At 35.9% G+C, this 25,157-nt stretch overlaps 2 protein-coding genes and 1 pseudogene across 2 annotated transcripts; all 3 read left to right on the forward strand.

Annotated features, from left to right (window-relative positions):
* The first annotated feature begins 9,332 nt into the window (after positions 1–9,332).
* Positions 9,333–10,263, forward strand: LOC121458027 (annotated as a pseudogene).
* Positions 10,264–19,771: 9,508 nt separating this feature from the next.
* LOC121458087 (putative olfactory receptor 52P1) lies at positions 19,772–20,707 on the forward strand. The gene has a single exon (XM_041667212.1). The coding sequence runs from the start codon at positions 19,772–19,774 to the stop codon at positions 20,705–20,707; it is 936 nt and encodes a 311-aa protein (XP_041523146.1).
* A 3,249-nt stretch (positions 20,708–23,956) lies between these two features.
* On the forward strand, positions 23,957–24,862 carry LOC121458145 (olfactory receptor 51V1-like). The gene has a single exon (XM_041667281.1). The coding sequence runs from the start codon at positions 23,957–23,959 to the stop codon at positions 24,860–24,862; it is 906 nt and encodes a 301-aa protein (XP_041523215.1).
* Positions 24,863–25,157: the final 295 nt, after the last annotated feature.

The following is a 25,157-nucleotide window of genomic DNA, read 5'->3' on the forward strand; positions in this document are numbered from 1 at the left end:
GGGAGGAATATCTACTAGATCAAGAGAAAGTCAGCACTGCGTTTTAACACTCTTCACATCTACGTCAAATACTGTGGAAATCTTTACTTCCTTTAGATGCTGTCTACTCTGAGGTGACATATAATTAGAAGTCTCCTCATGTGTACAGGGTCAATTCCCATAGTCTCTTCACACATTACCTGAGTATTTCCTTTGGAAGTTCAGAGGCACCCATGGGAATACAATTATGTTTAATTTTCCAACTTCATTGTGTGAGTTCACATATTAATACCAGTGTTGCTTTTCAGAGGCAACTAAAGAACAAGATGCATGTTCAGCATAAAGAAGAGTATGGTACAATTCTCAATGGGGAGATGAGTTACCAAATAATCTTACAATCCCCATTTGTTAACGAATCTCTGTCTTAGTACTTACACAGAACCTGCACACGTAAAGTATTACAATGGTCCACAGTACTCCCCTCTTAACCCAAGTGACTCTTGTAATGTTCAGACAGGTTTTGAGGAGCAAACATCAGTCTCAACACAAGTTGACAAAGAAAGTCTTAGGAATGACATTAAACAAAGAGTACTCTTTGTGGTTTAAATGACTTGCAAAAGTTATTATATCAACACCAGGGAGAAGTCAGGTCCAATTCTAGTACCACAGTACCAATACATTCAGGAAATTTCAATTTAACTTTGCAAAAGTGAAAGTGAGTTCAGCAGCTGCTGTGAAAATATCACTGAGACAGAGCTAAGCCCTTTCACCTTTGCAAATATTCCTTGAAGCCACATTTTCTTTTCTCACTAATCATAATTATGGATATCAACTGAGGAAACATGACTGATAGTCTTAAGTTGAGATTTTATGTGGAGTAAAAACACTGTAGTTCGAAAGGGGGGAAACTCCTTAGAATTAAGGAACAAATACAATCATAGAAGTCAAAGACTGACTTTCCCTCATTTTAATAACTATTGCTTTTTTTAAGACAGGGTTTCTCTGGAGCTTTGGAGCCTGTCCCGGAACTAGCTGTGTAGACCAGGCTGGCCTCGAACTCACAGAGATCTCCTGGCCTCTGCCTCCCATGTACTAGGATTAAAGACATGCATCGCTCCTGAGCAGCACAACTGTTACATTTTTTAAAGACACAAAGTGTCAAATACAAAGTGTGATTCATTTTTTAAAAATTGCTTTATTAATTCTTTGAGATTGTATTTTGGTTATATTTATTTGTTTTCCCCATCCTTCCATTGATAGATGCACTACCACCATTCTGTACCCATTCAAAGTCTTCATTTTATTCATCCCTTAAATCCCACATAGTTACTTTAGTTCTGACCATTATTCTTAGGTGGATGACCACTCATGGGGTTACAACCTTAAAGAAAGCCAACTCTTTCTCTTTGGCAGCCATCAATTGCCACTATAGTGACATCTTAATATCACTGTCTGGTGGGCTCGGCCTCAGCAGTGTATGGTTCAAAGGAAAGTCACAGAATCTGTGCTTACTAGACTTTTCTATCTGAGGGGGTTAGGAAAAAAAGACACACTTTTTTCAGTGGATTCCTTTTGTATTCTCTATTCTTCCACTGTATTCTTTTTTCTGCAGTATCTATACCCTAGCAAAATCTTGTAGGCAATATAAGAATTACAGTGTAGTTACATTCTAATTTTCAAGTGAATGAATGTAAGTAAAAAAATCATGTTTTCCATATTCCTTATGTGATTAAACATTTTATGAAGTACAGGTGAAAAACAAATTATCCCAAGAATTCACATATGGTGTGAGAAGTCCTTCTTTCTATGTGTTGCTTTTATTGGTGAATGAATAAAGAACTGCTTTGAGTCTATGGCAAGGATAAACAGAACTAGGCGGGGAAAGCTAGGCTGTATGCTGGGAGGAAGAAGGGTGGAGTCAGAGAGAAGCCATGGAGCTGCTGCCAGAGTCAGACATGATGAAATTTTGCCAGTAAGCCACTGCCACGTGGTTTACACAGAATAATGGAGATGGGTTAAATTATTATAAGAGTTAGCCAATAAGATGCTAAAGCTATTGGGCCAAGCAGTGATTTAATTAATATGGTTTCTGTGTGGTTATTTCAGGTCTAAACTAGCCGGGTGGCCGGGAACCAACAAGCAGTTTCCCTCTACACACACACATTTCTAGCCAAACAACTTGTTATGAGTTAATCATGTAGGCAAGCAAGCTAGTCTCAGTCAGGTATTTCATTGCATTTTGCAGTTATAAAGAAAGGGCCAATTACTTTATTACTTATCTTGAAAAATAATCCTATAAGGAATCTTAAAGGAGTCACACAGTCAAACTTTTATATATGAAAAAGAATCAGTCAGCTCTACTTTAAATCTTTAGGGTGCTTTCCCACTCATCAGTAGTATTTTTGTATCAGGAGACTGAGGGCAGAAATGGTTATAAGGAGTTAGTTATTGCCTTTAGTAACTAACCAACCATAGTGAGAAAAGTAGGTCAGTACTAATTGGACTGTTTTGTATTTGTTCGTTGACCTTGAGTTAGTTTGACAAATACATTGCTACTTGACAAAACGTCTTTGTCTAACTTTAAGTTATTTTCAAAGCTTACTTTCAACTGAAATGCACTCCAGAACCTGTGAACACACCTCCCAAGATTAAGGCTAAAAGAATTTAAGCTAGCTGGGCTACTGGGACTTAACTGTTTTGCTTGATCATTACCATAACATAAAGCACAGTCTATATGACTCCTCAATAGAAACTCATGGGTTCTAGCTGTGTGACTTTTCCTTGCTTTATTTTTTGTCATCAAATCTCTAAACAAATGAAAGTTATTATTATTGTTATTATAATTATTAATTATACAGTACAGTTTAAGAAGATATCATATTCATAATAATCTACAGGTAAAAATCCCAGTAAAATAGGATGTTTCCACGTGATAAACACACCACATTACAGGCAGTGGGGATCTCCTCAAACCCATTTACACCATGCCAGAAGCCAGAAAAAGCAACAACAAAGATATAAAGGCACAGCATAAGCAAAAGACATTCTGGAGTCTGTGGTCTTGGGGCCTTGTCTCTCTGAGATTCACCCATCAGGGATTCTCCCCCTGGTGGGATGACACCCTGAAGTCAGCTGCCACCTGCTGCTCTTCTGTGTCAGAGCCTTGTAGGGCCTGGCATCTTATGACTCAAATTCTTGCATCAATTTCCACTAGTATGTAGGGTCACATGACCTCACAAAGTGAAGGCTTCTCCTTATGTTATTGCTGTGGGATCCTAAAACAGTAGAAACTACCTAATGAATCAGAACTGACTTCTTGCTTGCCAAGATCTGAGCTATTTACCAAAGGACTTGTCACTAGAACATTTTGTGTAATAGTAAAGATTTTGGCCAACAATCTCATATCATAAAATAGTCATTATGTCACATATCAGATAACAATATCTTTCCTTGTTTCTCATTTGTCAGTCTGTAGTGATAACCACTCTAATATTTCCGAATATAAATGATATCACAGAACAGCTGTTTTTCTTTTTCTAACTTACTCCACTTAGCATAACAAATTCTCTATCATTTATGCTTTTACCAATATCAGGATTTTTAACTCTTTTAGGACGAGGAATGTTCCATTTGAAGTACATCATACTTTCCATGATCTATGAAAATGCTAAGTGCATTTTCTAGACCCTTACTACTATGAATGTTGGTTCAATAAACATGTAAGTACAGGTATCTTTTTGAGATTTAGTATTTGTTTTCCTTAAGATATAAATATATGGCACTGAAAAGTAACTCATTCAGATGAAAACCTGAGTTTCTTTCCACATAAGTAAAATCATGCAATAGTGGGATAATTTTATAATTCACAACTGTGTGGATGTAAACAAGCAGATACCCAGGGATTTCTTGTTGGCCTACTTGATAGGCTTTTCTCTCTCTCTCTCTCTCTCTCTCTCTCTCTCTCTCTCTCTCACACACACACACACACACACACACACACACACTTGTGTGCGCACGTGCACATGCACACACACAGACATACACAAAATGTATAAATGTGTGTATATGCATATGCCATAACATATGTATAGTGGTCAGAGGACAGCTTTGGAGATACAGTTATCTCCTTACATCATGTGGGTCCACGTGACAAAACTCAGGTTATTATACTTGGTAGTAGGTATCTTTATTTACTGAGTCATCTTCTTGGTACATTAGAAGGGTTTTTAATTGCCCCATCATTACAATCATTTGAATATTTTCCCTTGGAACTTCATTTGTGTGTTCAAGTACAAAAATTATTTGTACCAACTTTTATAAGTCACAGCATTTCTTTTTCTGTTATATTTTTGTGGTTGTTATCAGATATCCTATTGACAAGAACTTTATAATACATTTTCAAATAAAACTAGAAGAATGCAACACATTTTTTTTTAAAAAAAGTTTATTCAATAGACATGATAAAGTAGATGGGACAAATACCACAAGGCCTCTACACTACACAAAGAACTACAGGCAACTAAGAAAGAGAAATATTCTTTTCCAGGGAATAGCACACTAATTAGTTATCTAGTACCAAATGATCAGCCTTGAAAGCATGCATACATGTAGCATTATACAGGTTGAGCAAGTTTTATTTTTGGAATACATATGCATATATATATATATATGTATGTGTGTAATGACAACTAATGATAAGAAGTCATGATCTTGAAAGAGGCACATGGGAAGTCTCAAAGGGAAGGGAATGTAAAAATAATTAATTATATCATAATCTCAAAAATAAAGGATTAATATTTTATAAAGGAAATCAACAAAAAGAAATATGTGGATAAATTTTCTTGTAAGATAAGTTATCAAAACTTTAAGTTTGATCTTTTGTAAGAGATTGATGGTTTCTCTTTTGGTGCTCTGTCTAATTTTAGTACTTCAACCTTTATCACAGCAAATCAGAGCCACCAGCACCAATGTGGTAATTATAATGGTATAAATAATTTGTGTATTAGATGCCTATCTTATGCTGGGGACTGATGGTTAATCTTCAGTGTCAACTTGACTAGACTAAGAATAACCTCAGAGTCACTCTTCTGAGCATTTTTTTGAGAGCATCCTCAGTGAGGTTCACCTGGGATGAGAAGACTCATTGTGAATGTGCCAGTAACAGTGCCAGAGTTAAGGTCCTAGATTGTAAAGGTAATTGAATTTGCATTCCTTTTCTTTCTTTCTTGAACTACCCAGATCCAAGCATGTTTTTGTCCCCAGGCACCCCAAGTGGACTGTGCCTTGAACCTGTGAGCTAAAATGAGTATCTCTACTTTTAAGTTGTATGTCTGGCTTTGGGAACAAGAAGAAAAGTGATTAATCTATTGTACCTATAAATCACCAGGCAATACATTTTACTTCAAGCATAACTGAGCAGTTAATCATAAACACTCAATGTTATAAATAAGTTTAAAAAGTGCAAGTTAAGTAATTTGACTTTAGATAAACTATTTGTCAGTTCTTATATTCTATTATTTTACACTAAAGCCACATTTTCATTTTCTACTTATTGATATGTTGCTGCTACACAATAGCAATTTTATATTGTATATTGATATAAGTGTATATTTTCAAGTTTCTTACTAATTAAAATATTATTCAGTACACCAATATTTTCTCATACAATATTATGATACAATAAATTCCACAATAGTAAGTGTTTTTTTAATACTAGACTCTAAATTTAAATATGGAGAAATTTTTTCTTTTTGTTCATAGTATTATTTTGTTAAATTGGTCAGTGGATTGAAAGATCAATTAATATTTTTGAGTTTAAAATGTCTGTTGATCATTTGTCTATTACAGGTTCAAGCGTATATTCCTGTGACATCTAGTTGGAGGGATCCAGTGAACATTCACATATTATTAGATAATACATTTCAACTGCAAATTGATTTGTGAAAGGCGGGAACTTCAGTTTGGCTGTGGATATGAATGTAAATAGTCTAGCATCTGGAGATACAGATAGTTTATCAATACTACATGGATCCCGAGACTGAAATAGAGTACCATGGAAGAACAGTAAGCAGTCTTAACTACTGAGCCATCTCTCCAAGCCTTCTAGTAGCTCATCACAGACTCGACAAGCACAGGCCACATATCCCAGATTGATCCTAAATTTGTGATCCTCCTGCTCTACCCCTTAAGTATTGGGAATATGATATGATGCACAATTCTCAGCTATGAAGAAATTCAACTGGACACAACTGACAAGATTAGATATACTGTTCAGATTTCTTTTCAGTGGAATCAGCATCCAGTCTCCACATTTTCATCCATACTGAATGGTACTCTGTAGAGAGCCATTGTGCTCAGTATTGTGACCTCTTGGTGCCATCTCATGTGCTCACTAATTGAAGAGGAGTTTTAAAGGCCTGATTTCAACCTATATCTCAGTAATATTTCTTCTTATCAATTTTATACATTTTTATTTTACTAGATATTTTTCATCTAATAAATTTTTGCTGCAAACTGCGCCATTAGCATCTGTTTTTGAAGAACCCAATCCGTAAGAGGAAAATATTACAGTGAATGAATGGCCATCAGTGAATTGGTAAAAGTGTAAGTTTGATTGATTAATAATAATGCAAATATCTGGACAGGGTACCTGGGGACATTTACTTCAACGAAACCATTACTTTGTTCTTTAATTTACATGTATTTCCTATTTTAGGTGGAAGACTGAGATTCCTTAAAGACAGTAGAAAATATGCTTTTTCCCAAAACTGGATTTCAGTCTAGATTTTTAACCAGTGTGTTTAGGTTTCCATATCTTAATATAATTAAATTACCATCCTTTTAAAGGCTCAAGTCAAAGCTAGAATATCAGCAAAAGACTTGGAGACTGCTAATAAAATTTCAATAATCCAGATGTTCAGGGTACACACAAGGGAGTAAGAATGGGAGGGAGAAAAGAAAAGGTAACAAAGAAGGAGGGGTCAATGAGTGACCTAAATTACAATTGATCCCTGAGGAGATGCTTCTGAAATAAATGCCCCTAATAGCCAAACTTTTGTACAGTGTCTGAAAAAAAAATGTGTTGTGACCAAATTCTTCGGAAAGCTAAATATCTGAAGCTCTTGACAATGCCATTAAAGAGCTAACAAGGTCAAAACCTCAGGCGAATGAAGGCATGGAATGAACATTCTCTTGGAAGACTTACAGGTACGAGGGTAGAACAAAATGGGAAGCAGGTATCTGACTTTTCACTAGGAGAAATACAACACTATTGTCAACTCAGAACCTATGGGTGATGGTCATGGGCTCTAAAGACTCTCCTCTGTGCCTGCAGCCTGGGTTCTTTAGGGGTTACCAATTCCATTGTATATCTAAAAAGGAAGACATCAAGTTAGGGTAGGGAGTTTTGGTGAGGGCATAAGGAAAGTTGCTGGGGATAGTAAGGAATGAATATTTCATTAGATGCATATATTAAATTCTCAACTATTATTATTAATATTAATAGTAACAAATAATACCAATAGCAAAAACAATACTAAAGATAAATGCAAAAAAGCATGTGAGAGGAAATCAGAGGATCAATGGGATGAATTGTGTGTTTTTGTTTCATTTTGTTTTCCTGTCTAAACCTTTAGTTTTTTTGACCTCCATTCTTCTAGACCTGTGATTTTCTTCTCTAAAATTTTCTGTATCCATCTTTCTCACATGCTGAAAAAGTTGTTCTCCCCGTACTTCTCCCAGTCCCAGGATCAGTGTCATCTTCAGAAATATAAAAATTGCCCACTCATAACTCCTCAATTTCATCTTGCCCAGTCTGGCACATCGATTGTTCAACTAAGTCCAGTGTAGTATATTTGCTTAAAATAAAACCTCCCTGTATTTCCTTATGCTTTTTCTTACGCATTTCCTATAAGGAAGTAAGTATGATCACTTGACAAATTTCAGGGTGAATAATACAGATGTTTGTCCCCCGCAATTTTTGTAATAACAAAACCTTCAAAGTGAGGAAGGCATTCTCGTAAGTAAATCTAATTTATTCTTACACTTAGTCTTAAAAGCATGATGCAGACAGAAATCATTAGCACCTTTCATAATTGACAACTGCAAATCTTAAGTAGATCCATAAGTTTCAGTACTGTTAGAATACAGCAGTAGTGGAATGGCAATCAAATACTGAGGAGTGAAGTCCAGAAATTCTGGAGACACATTTTAAACATGTAAGGTGGCCATATGAGTAATGTCTAAAAGTACACCAAAACATAGCTTGTATAGCATGGGAGATGAATAGTTCACACCAAACACAAAAGAATATGGCCGTATTTTCTCTGGATGATCCTAGAAGATGACTGCTTGTATCAAATGGTACCTTAAAATTATGAGTCACAAACCTTTCTTGTATAATTAAGTCCTATTTGACTTCATGGCCTTTAAAACATGATCAATATGCATGTATGAATTTTCAATCAATAAAAAAAATCTATGTGAATATGTCTAATTGATTTCTATTTTTGTTTCTCGAAATAGATATGTTACAGTCATATATCTGGTATTACCAAATAGTGCATTTATAGTCTTTTCTATTGCATATGTATTATGAAATATATACATAATAAAATATATAGTATTAAGTTATATATATATATATAATGAAATTCTGAATTTTTGAAATAGTTTACTAGAGTTCAAGTATTTCACTGCTCAAAAAGAGAGATTTATTAGTTTTGGGGACAAACATATAAAAGTCAGTATTATGTCATTTTGAAGCCTCTTCCATTCTCTAGAATTTTATCTATTGAATTATCTTTATAGATACAATAAATATATCAAGACCATATATTAACTATCTTTTATGTATTTGTTTATATGATTATATTATTTTGGATTCAGTTATCCATATTTGGTTTTCAAACAATGCTCAGATACTTTCTGACATTCTAGGTCTCATTTTTTTCTGAGAATTCTTTAGGTCAATTTATAACATCCACAGTCAAGATGAAGAGTACCATGAAAAAATACTGAATAAGCACCAACATTGTCAGACAATACTCAATTATAGTGATTGCTTCCTTCATTTTGTTTGGAGTATAGGATTAACAAAGACTTCACATAGATGTACTCTCCATACATAGATTATCACTAGCATACACCCCAGTATTTTTAAAGTGAAATCTGCATGCTGTATAGAGCTGTGCTTTACATAACCTGTTTTTCCATACCTAGAATGCTCCCAGGAATTACCATTGTTGTTGGAAAGCAGGATCTTGAACATCCACATAGCAGGTAACATCTTCAAAGAACAAACCACAAAGAACTGGTTTTTATCCTCATACCTGATGTGGAAATTTTCCTCTGCAATGCCTACAGTTTGGCTCAATTCCTCCACTTGTCCATTCTTGCTCAATGGCTTTCCAGGTCTAGAGAAGGCCCATCACCTGATCTCTCTCCCATTACTGATGGCCTATATCTCCATACTGCTTGGCAATGGCGCCCTTCTTTTTCTCATTAAGGATGACCACAACCTCCATGAGCCCATGTACTATTTCTTAGGCATGCTGGCAGCTACAGATCTTGGAGTAACATTGACCACCATGCCCACAGTGCTGGGTGTACTGTGGTTAAACCACAGGGAGATTGGCCATGCAGCCTGCTTCTCTCAGGCCTACTTTATCCACACTCTCTCTATTGTGGAGTCAGGGGTCTTGCTTGCCATGGCCTATGACCGTTTCATTGCCATTCGCAACCCATTAAGATACACCACCATCCTTACTGACACTAGGGTAATACAGATTGGAGGGGGTGTATTTATTAGGGCTAGTCTATCAATCATGCCAATAATCATTCGCCTGCATTGGTTTCCCTACTGTCGATCCCATGTACTCTCTCATGCGTTCTGTCTACACCAAGATTGACACATTCAATCATCTCTATCCAGTTGTAGTTGTATTTGGTATGGGACTTTTGGATTTTCTGATTATTTGTTCCTCCTACATTTTGATTTTCAAGACTGCCATGAGTATTGCTTCTACAGAAGAGCGGACTAAGGCCCTCAACACATGTGCCTCCCATATCTGTTGCATTCTGGTCTTCTATGTCACTGTAGTTGGTCTGAACTTTATTCACAGGTTTGGAAAGAATATTCCTCATGTGGTCCATACAACAATGAGCTACATCTGCTTCCTCTTCCCTCCTTTTATGAACCCTATTATCTTCAGCATTAAGACCAGACAGATTCAGAGTGGTTTACTTCGCTTATTTTCCCTGCCTTATTCTAGAACACGACTCTGATTATTCTCTAAGGACAATTTCTGAAATCTGAAGAAGTTGGCAAAATTTCATGAGGAAGAAACTAAGCAAAATATTTCAATAGAAACCTGCATGATTATTGTTTATTATTGATGTGCTATTGTTGTAAGGAGGTTTGTCTGTTCCTGGCTGCTTGGCAGCTCAGACTTGAAATAATCACACAGAAACTATATTATTTAAATCACTGCTTGGCCCATTAGCTCTAGCTTCTTCTCTGCTAGCTTGTGCACTTTAATTTAACCCATTTCTAGTAATCTGTGTATCACCATATGGCTGTGGCTTACCCGGTAAAGTTCTGGCATCTATCTTTGGCGGGGCTACATGGTTTCTCCCTGACTCTACCTTCTTCCTCCCAGCATTCAGTTTAGTTTCCCTCCCTACCTCTGTTCTGCCCTGCTCTGCTGTAGGCTCAAAGCAGTTCTTTATTAACCAATGATATTCACAGCATACAGAGGGGAATCCCACATCACCTCCCCTTTTCTGTTTAAATAAAAAGGAAGGCTTTCACTTTAACATAGTAAAATTACATATAACAAGACAAGTATCAAGCAAGAATTACACTTACAATATTTTTATCTGCTTTATCTCTTATCATAACTAAGGAAAACTATAATTATAACTATAAATTTTTCAACTCCATCAAAGACTCCAGAAGGATATAATATTACCTAAGTAAACAGGAAGTGCATTGTAAGCAACTTCTAAAACTCTGGAATTGACAAAGACATCTAGCTGCCTGGACAGTCACACAAAGTTCTTCTGTACCATTAGAGCATCCATAGTATCCAGCCTACAGGATCATAGTATCTGGCAGACTTTTCTATGAAGCAGGAAATTTCAAAGACAGCTCCACCTATATTGGCAGTTTGTCAGTCACATTTTTTCTGTGTCCTGCAGAATGTCTAGGAGACTCTTTCATACAGCAGTAACCCTGAAGGATGGTCTCATCTTTAAGCAAGTTCAGCAGTCATTTTTCTTTCAGTACTACAAGTCCAGTCAAGCAGTCCAGGTAAGAACAGTTTCTTGCCCAAATGGCTAACCAACTCCATTAGGAGCCTCTTAAATGTCCATCTTCCTCTCAAAGTAATTGGTGATGCCAGGAACAGATGTGTCTTATTGTCATGAAAAGATCTAAGTTTTTAAAACATTTTAAATGCCATATCTTTTAGTCTTTGAAAGGTTTGAAAAATGCCTATCTATTTGAAACACATCTCTGAACATCTAGAAAACCTAACTAACCTGACTACAGGCTTTACTATCATGGATCACTATCTATTAACCTTTATTTCTTAATCATTCATTACTTTTTTAAATGAGCTGGACAAACATAATACCTTAATCAATGCCTTAAATTTGTATCCATAGACCAAGATCCATACCAATGCAAATCTCCATATTATATTCCTCTTTAAATGTAAACAAACATTTATAAACAATATTTGGGTGTAGTTCTCTCCAAACTTTTTCCTGTTGCTTATTGGGTGAAGTAAGTTTTTGAGGGGTGTTCAAGGTGACCTTTCAGATGGTCTTGGTTCATCAAACCATATCAGTCTGGAAGCAATCCGCAGGTTCTCATCTTCTGTGGAAACAAAAGAAGAACTTCTTTGCAAAGCAACATATCCTTAAATGCATATTTTGAATTCAAGATACATTTAAAATATATATGTTGGCTTACCTTAGCATAAAATGTCTCTTTGTACTTAGCTCATTCACAGTCAAAAAATTCAAAGAAGGCATAATAATATACATAATCCAGATTTTCTATTAATTCTCCATCTTTATGTGGCTTGTTTTTATTACTCTGTTACTTTTTCTACAAGTTTAATTTTATTTTATTATCTTTACTTCTTTAATCTATGAATGTCTATACTCTGTCTCTTTAAAGACTTTGTTTTAAACCATTTACTACCTTTTATAGCTCTCTATACTCATTTTCTTCTCTCTTCCAAGCTTAAATACACTTATCTAATACTGTGACTCATTTAAAGGTTTTTTATGTCTGAATCTGTCCTATTGTATATCTGTAATTCTTTCCTGTCCAGAAGCGCTTCTAAAATGCTAAGTGCTTTTTAAAAACTTAAACCGTGGCATTGATAGATCAATTATAGCCCTGCCTGCTTGCTCTACCCAGTCCAATATGGTGGAAGAAGTCCATTCACTGCCTCTGAGTCATGCCCCTTGCCTCAGTTCCAAGTATGCAATGAGTCTGTGTCAAGCCATTTAGCAGTTTGTAATATGGGGCTCACAAACTTTTAAATTTAAATGCTCAGTCTCCTGAAGGAGTTAGAGTTCATGCTAGTAGCACAACCCAGAAAGCCAGCATTTCAAAACTGCAGCTTTTGTTCTGCGACTGCTGAATCAGGAAAACCTCTCTTAAAGGAGCCATGCCTCTACTTGCTTCTAGCAAACAGAGCCCACCCAAGAAAATGCCACTACCAAACCATGCTTAACTCTGTTCTTTGTATCTAGAATTCCTTTTTAAGCTTTCTCAGGTTTTTATGTAGATGTAATTACCCACATTTTTGTGCCAATTTGTTATAAGGAGACCACTTGTTTCCCAGCTGCCCAGTAGCTCAGAACCAAAATAATCACACAGAAAATATATTATTTAAATCACTGTTTGGCCGATTAGCTCTAAAATCTTATTGTCTAGCTCTTACATTTTAATTTAACCCATTCTAGTAATTTGTGTATTGCTATGTGTCTGTGACTTACTAGGTAAAGTTCTGGTGTCTATCTCCAATGGGGCTACTTGGCTTCTCCCTGATTCTGCCTTCTTCCTCCCAGCATTCAGTTTAGTTTTCATGTCTACCTCTGTTCTGCCCTGTTTAGCTACAGGCTCAAAGCAGCTCTTTATTAACCAGTGGTATTCACAGCATACAGAGGGGAATCCCACATAATGATATGGCATAATATATTCATAATATGAAGCACTATGTAAAGATCGCATTTTGGTGTTAGCTGTTGTACTATGGCAACACATTTTGCTTGGTGAGCTTATGGCACCTGACATGTACATTCATATATAGTCTTTGAAACTGAAGTATGCAAATGTTTGGATCAAGACTGTAATCTGAAGTATGGGCTTCTTATATTGGCCATTGTTTACCTAGGGTTAAGATTTTTTTTGTATTTTGTGTCAAATGGAAGTGGTTGTTGTTTCTAGAAACATGCACTGAATGAAATGAGCCGCACATAGTGGTCAGTTCACAGTGGTTACTCTATGAAAAGCATGTCCGTAAAAGTCTGCCAAGTTACAATTTTGATAAACAAATATTTATAAAGTAATAAAGCAAACATTAGGAAATTAAGTCAGAAATACAATTTTAGTGCAGATAACCATTAACCCAGTAGGTCTGGTTTCAGACAGTGCTGAATAGAAGTATACATTTTCCCTTAATAAAGTCATATAAAAAGTCTTATTTGGAGAATAGACAGATAAGACTACTTGATACACAGAGTTCCAGACCTTGATGTGGATAGTCTCATTTTCTTGGATGGGAAAAAAGAGAGATGATGGATAAATGGTTATAACTGAAAGATAAATGATCTTTTCTGGCTCTAAATCCCTTTTTTTTTCTCTTTGGTTTTTTGAGACAGGGTTTCTCTGTAGCTTTGGTGCCTATCCCAGAACTAGCTCTTGTAGACCAGGCTGGCCTCGAACTCCCAGAGATCCGCCTGCCTCTGTCTCCCAAGTGCTGGGATTAAAGGCGTACACCACCACCACCTGGCTCTAAATCCCTTTTGAAGTTGATTTTGATCTTTTTTGAACATAGGCGAAAAGTGCTTCTGGTTCTATGGCACTTTAGCAACACATACATCCTCAGCTATGTTCATAGTTACCCTATTCACAATATCCAGGTAATAAAAAAATCATAAAAATTCATAGTAAAAATGTGATACATACACATAGCAGTGAATACTATTCAGCTACAAATAAAAACAAAATTGCAAAAATTGAAGAGAAATAAATGGACTTTGGAAAGATTGTGGTTATTGAGGTAACCCTGACCCAGAAAGAGAAACAGCAAATATTCTCTCCTCTGTGATTCCTAGCTTGAAATCCACTGATGTAAGTGTAGTAACTACCCATTATCAAGAAGCTCTTCTCTACAGCAATGGAGATCATCATATCATAGAGGACACAATGCAGAGATCAATATTTTATAGAGAGCCCAGCCCCAGTGGATACATCTACATCACAGCTTGTACATCTATGGCTAAGGAGCATAGCTAAAGAGGGCATAGAAAGATTGCAAGATTCAGAATATTTGTTGTGAAATCTCTTCTAGAATTTCCAAGCAAGATAAAAATAATATCTTTATAAATGGACATATTAATGTAGAAGGAGGACTTTTTGCAGGATCACTTCTCTAGACAAAGATATACAGGCAATTAATGACTTTTAGTAGAAGAAAATTAATCTCAAGTAGGGATGAATTTCATTGCTTTTTGAACAATATTTATTGGTCAGCCTTGCAACCACATAGACAGAAAAACAAAAATTAACTCAACAGGATAAAAAGTTCTAAATGTATACAAATTAGTTTATATATTTGATGTAAATGTGTGTGTGTGTATGTGCATGCATGTGTACAAGAGCATGCAAGAAATAGAGTCAAAGAAAAAGACAATTTGAGAGTGAGGGGCATGGGGGAAGTTTGAGGGAAGGTAGCTGTGAGATGCTGGAGGCAGAAAAGAAAGAAATTTCTGTAATTATATTTCAATTAAAAATATAGAAAATATACCTGAACCTGTGGTTCAATTTTTTAACTTACCAAACATATATAAAATAATAGCATATATATATATATATAATATAAAATACTAACATCACAACATAACACTGATTGATGAGTCATTCATTTCTCTTCATGTTCCTACACCCTATCTCTGGACTCTGTCATCCTGACCATGTCACAAAATGGTGATTATTTTACAGAACTTCTGGAATTTATGAGTAACTTAGAGAAGTGAACAAAACAAGACTAACTATACTGATTAATTTTATGTAAATGGGGACTGCTTGTTTATTTCCTGGCTGCCCAGACCCAAGTAATCCACACAAAAACTAAATTAATTGCAGTACTATTTGGTCAATGGCTTAAGCATCTTCCTAGCTAGCTCTTATATCTTAAATAAACCCATTTCTATTAAATTTCTATTAATCACCGCAAGGCTGAGGACTACTGGTAATATTTTGGCATTTTTCACCTTTAGGCACATACATGGCATCTCCTTGACTCTGCCTACACTTTCTCTATATTTCTGTTTGAATTTCCACCTGGCTTTACCCTGCTAAGGCTTTGATATAAACAGCTTTACTCATTAATCAATAAAAGCAACACATATATAGAAGGACATCCCACATCAGTTTTATGTCAGTGTTTCTCAGGCTAGAGTTAACTAAAAGGAGGGACTTTGACAGTCAGATATTTCCATGAAGACATCAAAAATATAAACCCTGGGCCACAGAGAACTGTGCCCTAGCATTTACCTGGAGGCAATTTTCCTTACTGGATTGCTTTTCACAGAGTTATAAGTTTCTATATATGATTGTATGGAGTAAACATAACCAAAAGTCTTATGAAGATATGGACCCTGCAGACTATAATAATACTTGTTTGGAAATATGTGTCCACTTGTACAATCGTAACATAAAAGTTATGGCAGTAGCTAATCACTTTTGGAGTGAATTTGAGATAGAGTTCATACTTAACACCATTACCTGTGCCAAAAGCTCCAAGGATATGTAGCTCATAAGAGAAAAATAATATTGTAATTATATTAAATGGCCATAGTAAAAATGTCCCCTTATTTCTTATCTCTTCAACTACAGAAAGTTTATCCCTCTACCTTCATTAGAGAAGCTTCATTTTAGGATCGGGAAATTACTATAAAGCCCTATGAATAGTCAAGAGGTGAGAATAATAAATGTGTCCTGCTCAGCTTTTAATGGGCATCTTTATTACACCCGTTCTCAAGAGTTCAGGCATCATTATGGAAGAGGGGAGGAAAGAATGTAAGACAGTGAGTAGCACCAGTAAAACTGTATTTTTCGAATAAAAGTGCCACTGAATATATGAATTCACAGTAGCTAGGACTGCATGTGTAAGACCTACACAAAATCCATCCACCCAGCATTTCCGCATAGATGAGAGAAAGGTTCATACAGTACAAACTCTAAGTAAGAGTTTATTCTTCAGAGATGTGATCTAAGAGAGGCCATTTTCTAGAAGTCTGTCCTGCGTCAGCACACATACTGACAGCACTAAATGGACTCCATCAGTTTAAAGTCGAAGTCCATCATGTTGTCATGGGAAAGTGGTGGAGTATAGGGGAAGAATTAAGAGAGAGGAGCTGGGTGCTGAATCCTGCCAGAACATCTTATTGTGAATTTTTTAAACAATATAAAATATATAGTAAAAATAAAATTTACCAGAAGTTCATAGTCTTTCCCCAGATTTCCCCAAAGAATATAAATGTTCAAAATTTAAGTTCCATGATTTGACTGTACAGGCACTAAAAGTTTGCTCTGGAAAGGACAAAATTACAAGTTATAGCAGATGCTTGGCGTGTGCAGAGTTAACACGGTAGTGTTGAGGAGCATCTCTCTGCTGTGTTTTTCAGGGCGTCCCCATCCTCTTTCCACTTTAGCATTACACCCCCAAGGGGGGCATCTCCCTGTGCATCTGAGGGCCCTCCTGAGCTTCGGGCTAAGACATGAGCAGTCATAACTACTGACTTGATCATGTGCTATCTGGTGGATGGAACCATTATTCCCTGGTCTCATAGAACCTAAGATGATATTAAACACAAGAAGATAAAATCAAATGGGAAAGGAAGAGCCATACAGATTCCAGTGGTGTTACATATCTAGATGAAGCAAGTAGGAATTTGTTTAATTTGATTTGGTAGTGAGAATAGAATTATTATGGAATATTTTATTGCTCAGGAAGGATATTGACTATTTTTGTTGCAGGATTATTTATTGTTGTTTAAATCATTTTTTAAATAATTTGGAGAACACCCCGTCCCTGGAGGAAATTGAAGTGAATGGAGATTGGAAATACCTTTGAAAAAAATAATCATCTGTGTAACAGCAGGTAATTCAGACATAGGATGGAAAAGTCTCTTAAATAATTCTGAGAAGAAAGAAGATGCTAAAACTTCTGATCTGTAAGAATTTACTGTGCCTTTATGGTATTTTTGTAAATGCCTTTTGTACTTAATTCCTAATGAAAAATACTGATACCAGGCACTAAATAGAGAATACTAAAAGAATCTCAGTTAGCTATGCTTGAGAAAATATAGGCATTAAAGTAAATTCAGTTTGGAGTATCTTTATGTGTGTTATCATAACACAATAAGATAAAACAGAAAGTGCATTTAAAGGAAGCTGCATCAAAATGTCACAGTCTTTCTCATTAGTTGTCTTCTGGTGTCAGGGTGAGAGTTCCAGGCTATGGATTGTGCCCAGACATTTAGAAGGAATGTCACTGCTCAGATTCTATGAGGCAATCCAGTATTTTCTGGGTTTAGAAAAGAAAAAAAATTTGTCAACACACGTTAAAAGTTAGAGTAATCTTGAGGAGTGCTGTGTGGAGATTATACTGCAGGGGATTCCATTGACAGTAAACCTGGGAAGGAGATGCTGTAAGCAGATCACATGCCCAGTATAGGCTGCAAGTCTGTGGTCCTGGGCTGTCCCAAGGAGCTTTTCTTGGAGTTAATTTTCCTTTTTTTCTAGGTATAAGGCAGCTATATGTCTTCATAAAACTGAAATTCCTGGAAGCAAAATGATAAGATTTTAATTATCAGGAAAAATTTTATTTATACTTTTTAGAAAATCTTTCTTTTTAAATTCTAGGTGATATTACAATCTCAACTTCCTGTTTAATTTGATTGCCTTTTAAGTTCCAATCAGCCTTTTATAGGTTTAATTCTTTCAGGATCAAATCAAGAACTGGATTTTGCTTAATGCCTCTCCCAAGGGAAGTCACTGGTGGTCTTACAAACAGTAAATGTTTGGTAAATATGTAAAACCTTTCTGTAACTGAAACTTTATGTTTTTCCTTAATTTCTTATCCCTGAGCCTTTAACCTTTTGTGGCACGTGGTAATTTCAGCTCTGAATGTAGTTTACTGGTAAGAATTCAAGCTCTGATTTATTCCCAGTACTGGAAACAATCTTGCTTCTTTAGTAAGAACATTTTCAAAATACATTTGCATCACTCCAGAATAGAAGGTTTTAAGGTTAATTAAGGTATCCCAGCTTGTCTCTTCAGAAGCCGTAGTCAAACAGTTATGCAAAAAAAGACTTTCCGGAGAAACACATGGGTAACGCTGAGTTATGAAGAGGCAGACAATAGTCCACAGTTTTGGTTCTAAGTTGAAAGTAATTTCGAGGAGAATGATTCAGGTGAAAGTTAAGGGATATAGTTAGAGGACAAGACCTAAGAATCCATGCTGACGGCTGAGATTGAAAACTCTGACTGATGAGTCCTTCAGTCTTCCTGTCACTAGGCAGGGTGAGCACCTGAATAAGAGGAAGGGCTCAGTCTACAGAGCTGTGGCTCTCCTAGTAAACTGGGTTTATTTCTAAATCATGGGTTTAGAGCAACAATTTTAAATATTTGACTATGTATCTTTCTATTTCTTAATTCTGTGTGCTTGTATTAAACTGTCTCTCAAGCCATCTTTTTTAGAACATAATCTTCTTAAACGATAATAACAGAGGCCATTGTTAGTTGATAAACATCCATTAAATGTCTGTAATAGGGCAGTTTTAAGTGACAGGGTGTGGAGATACTTCTGCCGTACACAAGGAAGGTAGTCTGTGACCTGATGGTAGACAGTCAGAAATCATTTCAGGAAATGCAACCGTGAAACAAACAACCAGCCTTCATTTCCTTTGTTTGTGTCATTAAACCACTTTCTTTCAAACTTTTCTGCTCATGGGACTTCTAAATTAATTTTATGATCTGCAACACCACACAACTTTGAAATGGAATCATATATGACTTTACTATTGGCAATACAAAGTGTGCTTGACTGTTTCTCAAGAGTGATAGATTATTTATGTCTACAATTTTATATTCTTGGTACTTATCAGATCCTAATGGAATGTCTAAGAATTTAGTTACACTATGATAAAATTACGAATTGAAATGATCAAATGTTCTTGCACCCATTAAATAAAAATCTATATGTGAGCATTTTCTGAATTTTATTTATTCTATTTGGAAAAAAATCACCACCAATAGCCAAAATATATACTAGTTTATGAATGATCCACTACTATAGAAGAAAAATGAGTAAAGTTGAAGTAAGCCTTGAAACTCAGCAAAAGTAATGAATAAAGGTATTTTCCTTTCAGATTGAAATGCTGAACCTGAAAGCACGAAGTCCTTCATCTTAACGTATTCAGAGGTTTGTTTGAACCATCCCTTGGTATTTTCCACTATGCAGGCAGCACATTGGGTTTTAATATGGCAGTCAATGTTACATGTCAACACATTACATCTTTCTTCCTGGTTGGTATTCCTGGGTTGGAAAACTTTCACTGCTGGATTGGCATCCCTGTCTGTCTCCTGTTTGTCCTGACCTTTCTGGGGAACAGCATAATCATTGTTACTATAAAGCTAGAGCCAAGTCTCCACCAGCCTATGTATTTCTTTCTTTGCATGCTGGCAATGAATGACATGTGTCTCGCCACTTCTGAAGCTCTGAAGATGCTTGGCATCTTCTGGTTTGATGCCCATTGGATCAATTTTGATGCCTGTCTAACACAAATGTATTTTATCCACACTCTTTGCACCATGGAGTCAGCCATCCTAGTAATCATGGCATTTGATCGCTTTGTGGCCATTTGTATCCCCCTTCATTATGCATCAATCCTGACAACATCTATGGTGACTAAACTGGGTCTAGCTGGCCTGATCAGAGGTGTGCTAATGGTTTTGCCATGTCCTCTTCTCATTAAAAGGCTGCCCTACTATACAAAGTATATCATCTACCATGCCTACTGTGAGCACATGGCTGTGGTGAAGTTGGCCAGTGCTAACACTCTCATTAACAGAGCATATGGAATCTCAGTGGCCCTTTCAGTGATCACAGTGGACTTAGGACTCATAGCCACATCTTATGTAAAAATCCTCCAAGCAGTGTTCCATCTCTCTTCCCAGAATGCCCGTTCTAAAGCCCTGGGCACCTGTGCTGCCCATGTCTGCACTATGCTCGTCTCTTATACACCTGCACTGTTTAGCTTCCTAACTCACCGCATTGGCAAGAAGGTGCCTCCAAGTGTTCACATCATTGTTGCAAGTGTGTACCTCTTACCACCTTCTGCAGTTAATCCAGTGGTGTATGGTGTCAAGAAAAAACAGATTCGTGATCGAGTGATAGATCTTTTTTTTTACACATAAGAAACTTTCTGAGAAGTAAAACATTACCGTAAAACTTATTTTAGCAGATTTTGTTCTGTGAAGTCAGAGTACAATAATAATAGTTAACTTCTCATTTCAACATTTTATTCTAGTTTAACTAATATTTTTAAAAGACATATTTTATGATGTAATATGTTTTTATAGTCACTCAATTATATTTTGCACAAAATATTTAAGAGCTGTATAATTAATTCACAAATTTAACAAGTTTTACAATTTCAACTTAAATTTATTTATAACCATCTTCTCACACTCTATATCTAAACTTCTCCATACTAATATTTAGGCATCTAGAAGAACTTTATTTAATATTTTGTTTTATTTCCATTATAAAGTATGTATTGAAATCACTACTCCTATCCTTAAAGCCTGCAAAACAATTTGAAAAATGTCTAAAGCTAATGATATTTCTTCAATTTGTCAGAAATATTATGTTTCAAACTTCTAACATAAAATCTAGAGACCAGAAATACAGAAGAACCAAAGTCAAGTCAAAATGGCTGGAGACAGGCCACCCAGAAGCTTAATGTTTTTGTGCACAAATGTTATAACAGTTTCTGATGTAAGGATAATGGAGATGTAAAAACATGAATCCATGCTTAGTGAGAAATAATATCAAAATAGACTAAGTAGAGGTAAAATATTTGGTTCTTCTTACTCTTTGTTTAGTGTGTATCACATCATTTAAGGCAATCCTAATCACAAGACTATAAGGAATAAGATAAGAATATGAAAAATGATCATCATAAATATTGTAAAGAATGAGAGGGGTTTTCTATCATATGATACCTTCTCTCCCTGACCTAGAGTGTACTGATATCTGACAATGGACGTATATTATTTTTATCCTCACATTGGTAACTCCAGGACAAACTACTAAACACTTTAAAGGATACAAATGGAAATAAGATACTAAAATTCTTAAAAATATGCAACTAAATGTATAAAAGAAAAAATGAAAGAAAAATCAGTAAATGAACATTTAGAAAGTTGCTCCAAATATTGTGATAATTTTCCAACTATAAGCATAATCACAGCGAGTGTGAATTGTCTAAATACCAATGAAAAGACAGATTTTTTTCAGAGTGTATAAAATCAAGTACAAGCTGTGCTTTCTGAATGAAGAACTCACATTGTTTTTGATAAAAGGGTCATTAAATAAAGGAAAGATAACAAAAGATGGAAAAGAATGAAAACAAGCAGAAATCTGTAAAGCAACTATATTAATGGCCACAATTATTAATAATCTAAACAACTGAAAACAAACCCAACTCTATCTTTACAGAAATGTACTTTCATTGTGAAAACACATATGGGTTAAAATTGAGTACAGGAAAAAAATTCTTATTCCTCCTTGCGCCTAAACACAAAAACAGCAAACAACTCTGAGCAGCCATGTTTAGAATAAATAGATTTTTATATTAAATGACTTTGACAGGGTTAATGTGCAAATTTCACAATGAAAATAGATCACTTCATTAAAATGTGAAGAACTACTCACCTGAAAGGAAATCTTCAAAAGAAATGCTACAGAGAAAGAGGAACTATACCAGGCACAATTAAGGGAATGAATTTCATCTCTTCTTTCTCTGTATTTGAGAGAACAGCAATCAGAATATCAACAAGCACACGTTATTTTTGAAAAACATAACCAAATTAATACTTATCAAATATTCTATCCAACAACAATAGAATATGTATTGTTCAAGTAAATATAGACTATCTGGAAAATCATTAAATTTCAAAATTTATTTATTGGCATGTGTGTGCTTGTAGCATAACTCAAGTGAGAGTCGGAGGATGGCTTTCAGGAGTCTATTCTTTTGTCATGAGACCCAGGGGTCAAACTCAGGTTGGCAATTTGCATTGCCAGTCATTTCACCCACTGAGCTGTCTATTAAATTGTGTTGGTTTCTGAAAAACCTTTTAGAACACAATTCCACATGTTGATCTTTTCTCTTTAAAATTATTTCTTTCATTTTTGAGATCATAATATTCATCTGTCCCCTTTCATTTTCCCCTTAAACCCTGTTAAATAGCTCTCATTCATCTTTATGAAATTCATGATCTCTTTTTACATTAACTGCTGTCATTATACATATTTACAATCGCATTAGTAAAGGTTTTCAATAGAAGTAATATTATATGTATTTTATTGCTGACCATTTGGTATCTAATAACCATTCGGTATGCTCTTTTCTGGGTAGGAGGACAATTTTTCATGTTCTAGGTATTTTTTTTTAATAGCCTGTAGTTCTTTGTGTAGGGCTGAGGACCTCTGGACTTTCCCCACGTCTATTTTCATGGTTATTGTTTAACTCATATTCAGGCAGTCATGTTGCAGACAGGTTAGGCAGGTTTGAAAGTTCTTTAACTATTATGTGGAGTTTCTCAGAGATACAGTAGTGGATGTATATGAGGCAAGGCCCAGATGTGCTTTCTTTATTACTGCTATAGTGTTCAATGTGTACCACATTCTCTAATTCCCAATTTATTTAAATTACACATCACTCAGATAATATAAACACTGTAGGTTTTTAGAATCACCCAGTTTGAAGTCCATGCTATCTAATGCTACAAGTGAAAACATAAAAATTAACAACATTATTAATTTGGAAAAAGACTTAAATATCCTGTAGATTGAGAAGAAATGGAAAGTATAATTTGTATACATGAATAATTCAGACAAGAGAGAAGTACTGTGATGCCCAACAAAACACTAATCTTCCACTAAGATTGCTTCCTTTCTCTTTTTCCAAGAGCTCATAATAATAATAATAAAAAGATGTGTTACATCAAACAATCTGTTCTCATAGGGATTCTCTATGACTTGAGGGGAGGGAAATGTACCAGAGAGGAAAACTGCCCATGCATTTAACATCCTCCTGAGAGACATACCAACCATGACATCACTGTGAACCTGCAACTAAGCATTGTGTTCCTCTAGGACTGACTCTCAGACGTGCCGGATATGATCTAAATCCCAAAAGACCCCGGGTCATTATTGTATCAACCCCAAACTCCCTGTTTCCCTGATATCTCTTAATACTAGGTTTACATGTTTGATGTCTAGACAAGAGGTCTCTGTGATGATCAACAACCGTCAGATATCTACTTATCTGCTTACAAAAACTAAATAATTTCTTCTTGAACAAAAGAGCAATATTAAATGAGAAATGTTATATGTAATATAGAATACTCCTACAGAAATATTTTATATTTTTAACAATGTCTATTATCTTGATGCCAAACTTAAGTACCTCTAGATTTGTTCTCACTGGATTTCCTGGCCTAGAAGTTTACTATATTGTGTTTGCCATTCCTTTCTCAACCATCTATGCAATGGTATTCCTGAGAAACTGCATGATACTGCATGTGATCCGGACTGAGCCAAGCCTGCACCAGCCCATGTTCTACTTCCTCGCTATGTTAGCCCTTACAGACCTGTGCATGGAGCTGTCCACTGTACACACGGTGCTGGGCATCCTTTGGGGCTTCGTTCAAGATATCAGCCTCGATGCCTGCATTGCACAGGCTTATTTCATTCATGGTTTGTCCTTCCTGGAGTCCTCTGTCCTCCTTGCCATGTCCTTTGACCGCTACATTGCCATTTGCAACCCTCTACGCTATTCCTCCATCCTAACCAATGCCAAAATCGTGAAAAATGGAGTGGCCATCATATGTAGGAGTTCTATGCTCATTCCTCCAGTCATCATCCGTTTGAAGTTCTTAAATTACTGCCGGCCTCATTTCCTCTCTCACTCTTTCTGCCTGCACCAAGACTTAATTCAACTGGCATGTTCAGATATTCGCTTCAACAGCTTCTATGCTCTGTCTCTGGTGATTTGCACCCTATTATTGGATGCAATGCTCACTCTTGCCTCCTACGTCATTATCCTGTACACAGTTCTAGCCATTGCTTCCCAGGAGGAGAGAATGAAGCCTTTGCAGACTTGTGTTTCTCACATCTCTGCTGTTTTGGTTTTCTACATCCCCATCATTGGTCTGACCATGGTGCACCAATTTGGGAAGCACCTCTCTCCTCTGGTTCAGGTCCTCATGGGCAACATCTACATCCTTTTCCCGCCCTTGATGAACCCCATCATATACAGTATCAAGACTCAGCAGATATGAATGAGAATCCAGATACTATTTTCCTTGAATGGAACCTAAGTCTTCAGGTAACTTGTGTTTAAAAGTAAAGGAGTACATTCACAAAGGAAGACTGTCAGACCTGGAACTTGACTAAGTAACTCATCTTTTACTGACAATTTACATTTTATAAATCTTTATCCTACTTCTTGACACATGTGTGTGGTAGAATATGCTCACATGAGTACAGCATCAGGTCTCCCTGAAGCTTGAGTTAGAGGAGGTTGCTGATAGCTGAGCCATCTCTTCATTTTGAGAGATTGACTATTTTAGTCAG

Source organism: Microtus oregoni, unplaced genomic scaffold (genome assembly GCF_018167655.1).
Source record: "Microtus oregoni isolate MIOR12 unplaced genomic scaffold, Mior012 000016F_ref0000370, whole genome shotgun sequence".
NCBI classification, from domain to species: Eukaryota; Metazoa; Chordata; class Mammalia; order Rodentia; family Cricetidae; genus Microtus; species Microtus oregoni.

Excerpts from the sequence above, each read along its gene's own strand:
- LOC121458087 (XM_041667212.1), top strand. The coding sequence starts at position 19,772 with ATGGCAGTCAATGTTACATGTCAACACATTACATCTTTCTTCCTGGTT.
- LOC121458145 (XM_041667281.1), top strand. The coding sequence starts at position 23,957 with ATGTCTATTATCTTGATGCCAAACTTAAGTACCTCTAGATTTGTTCTC.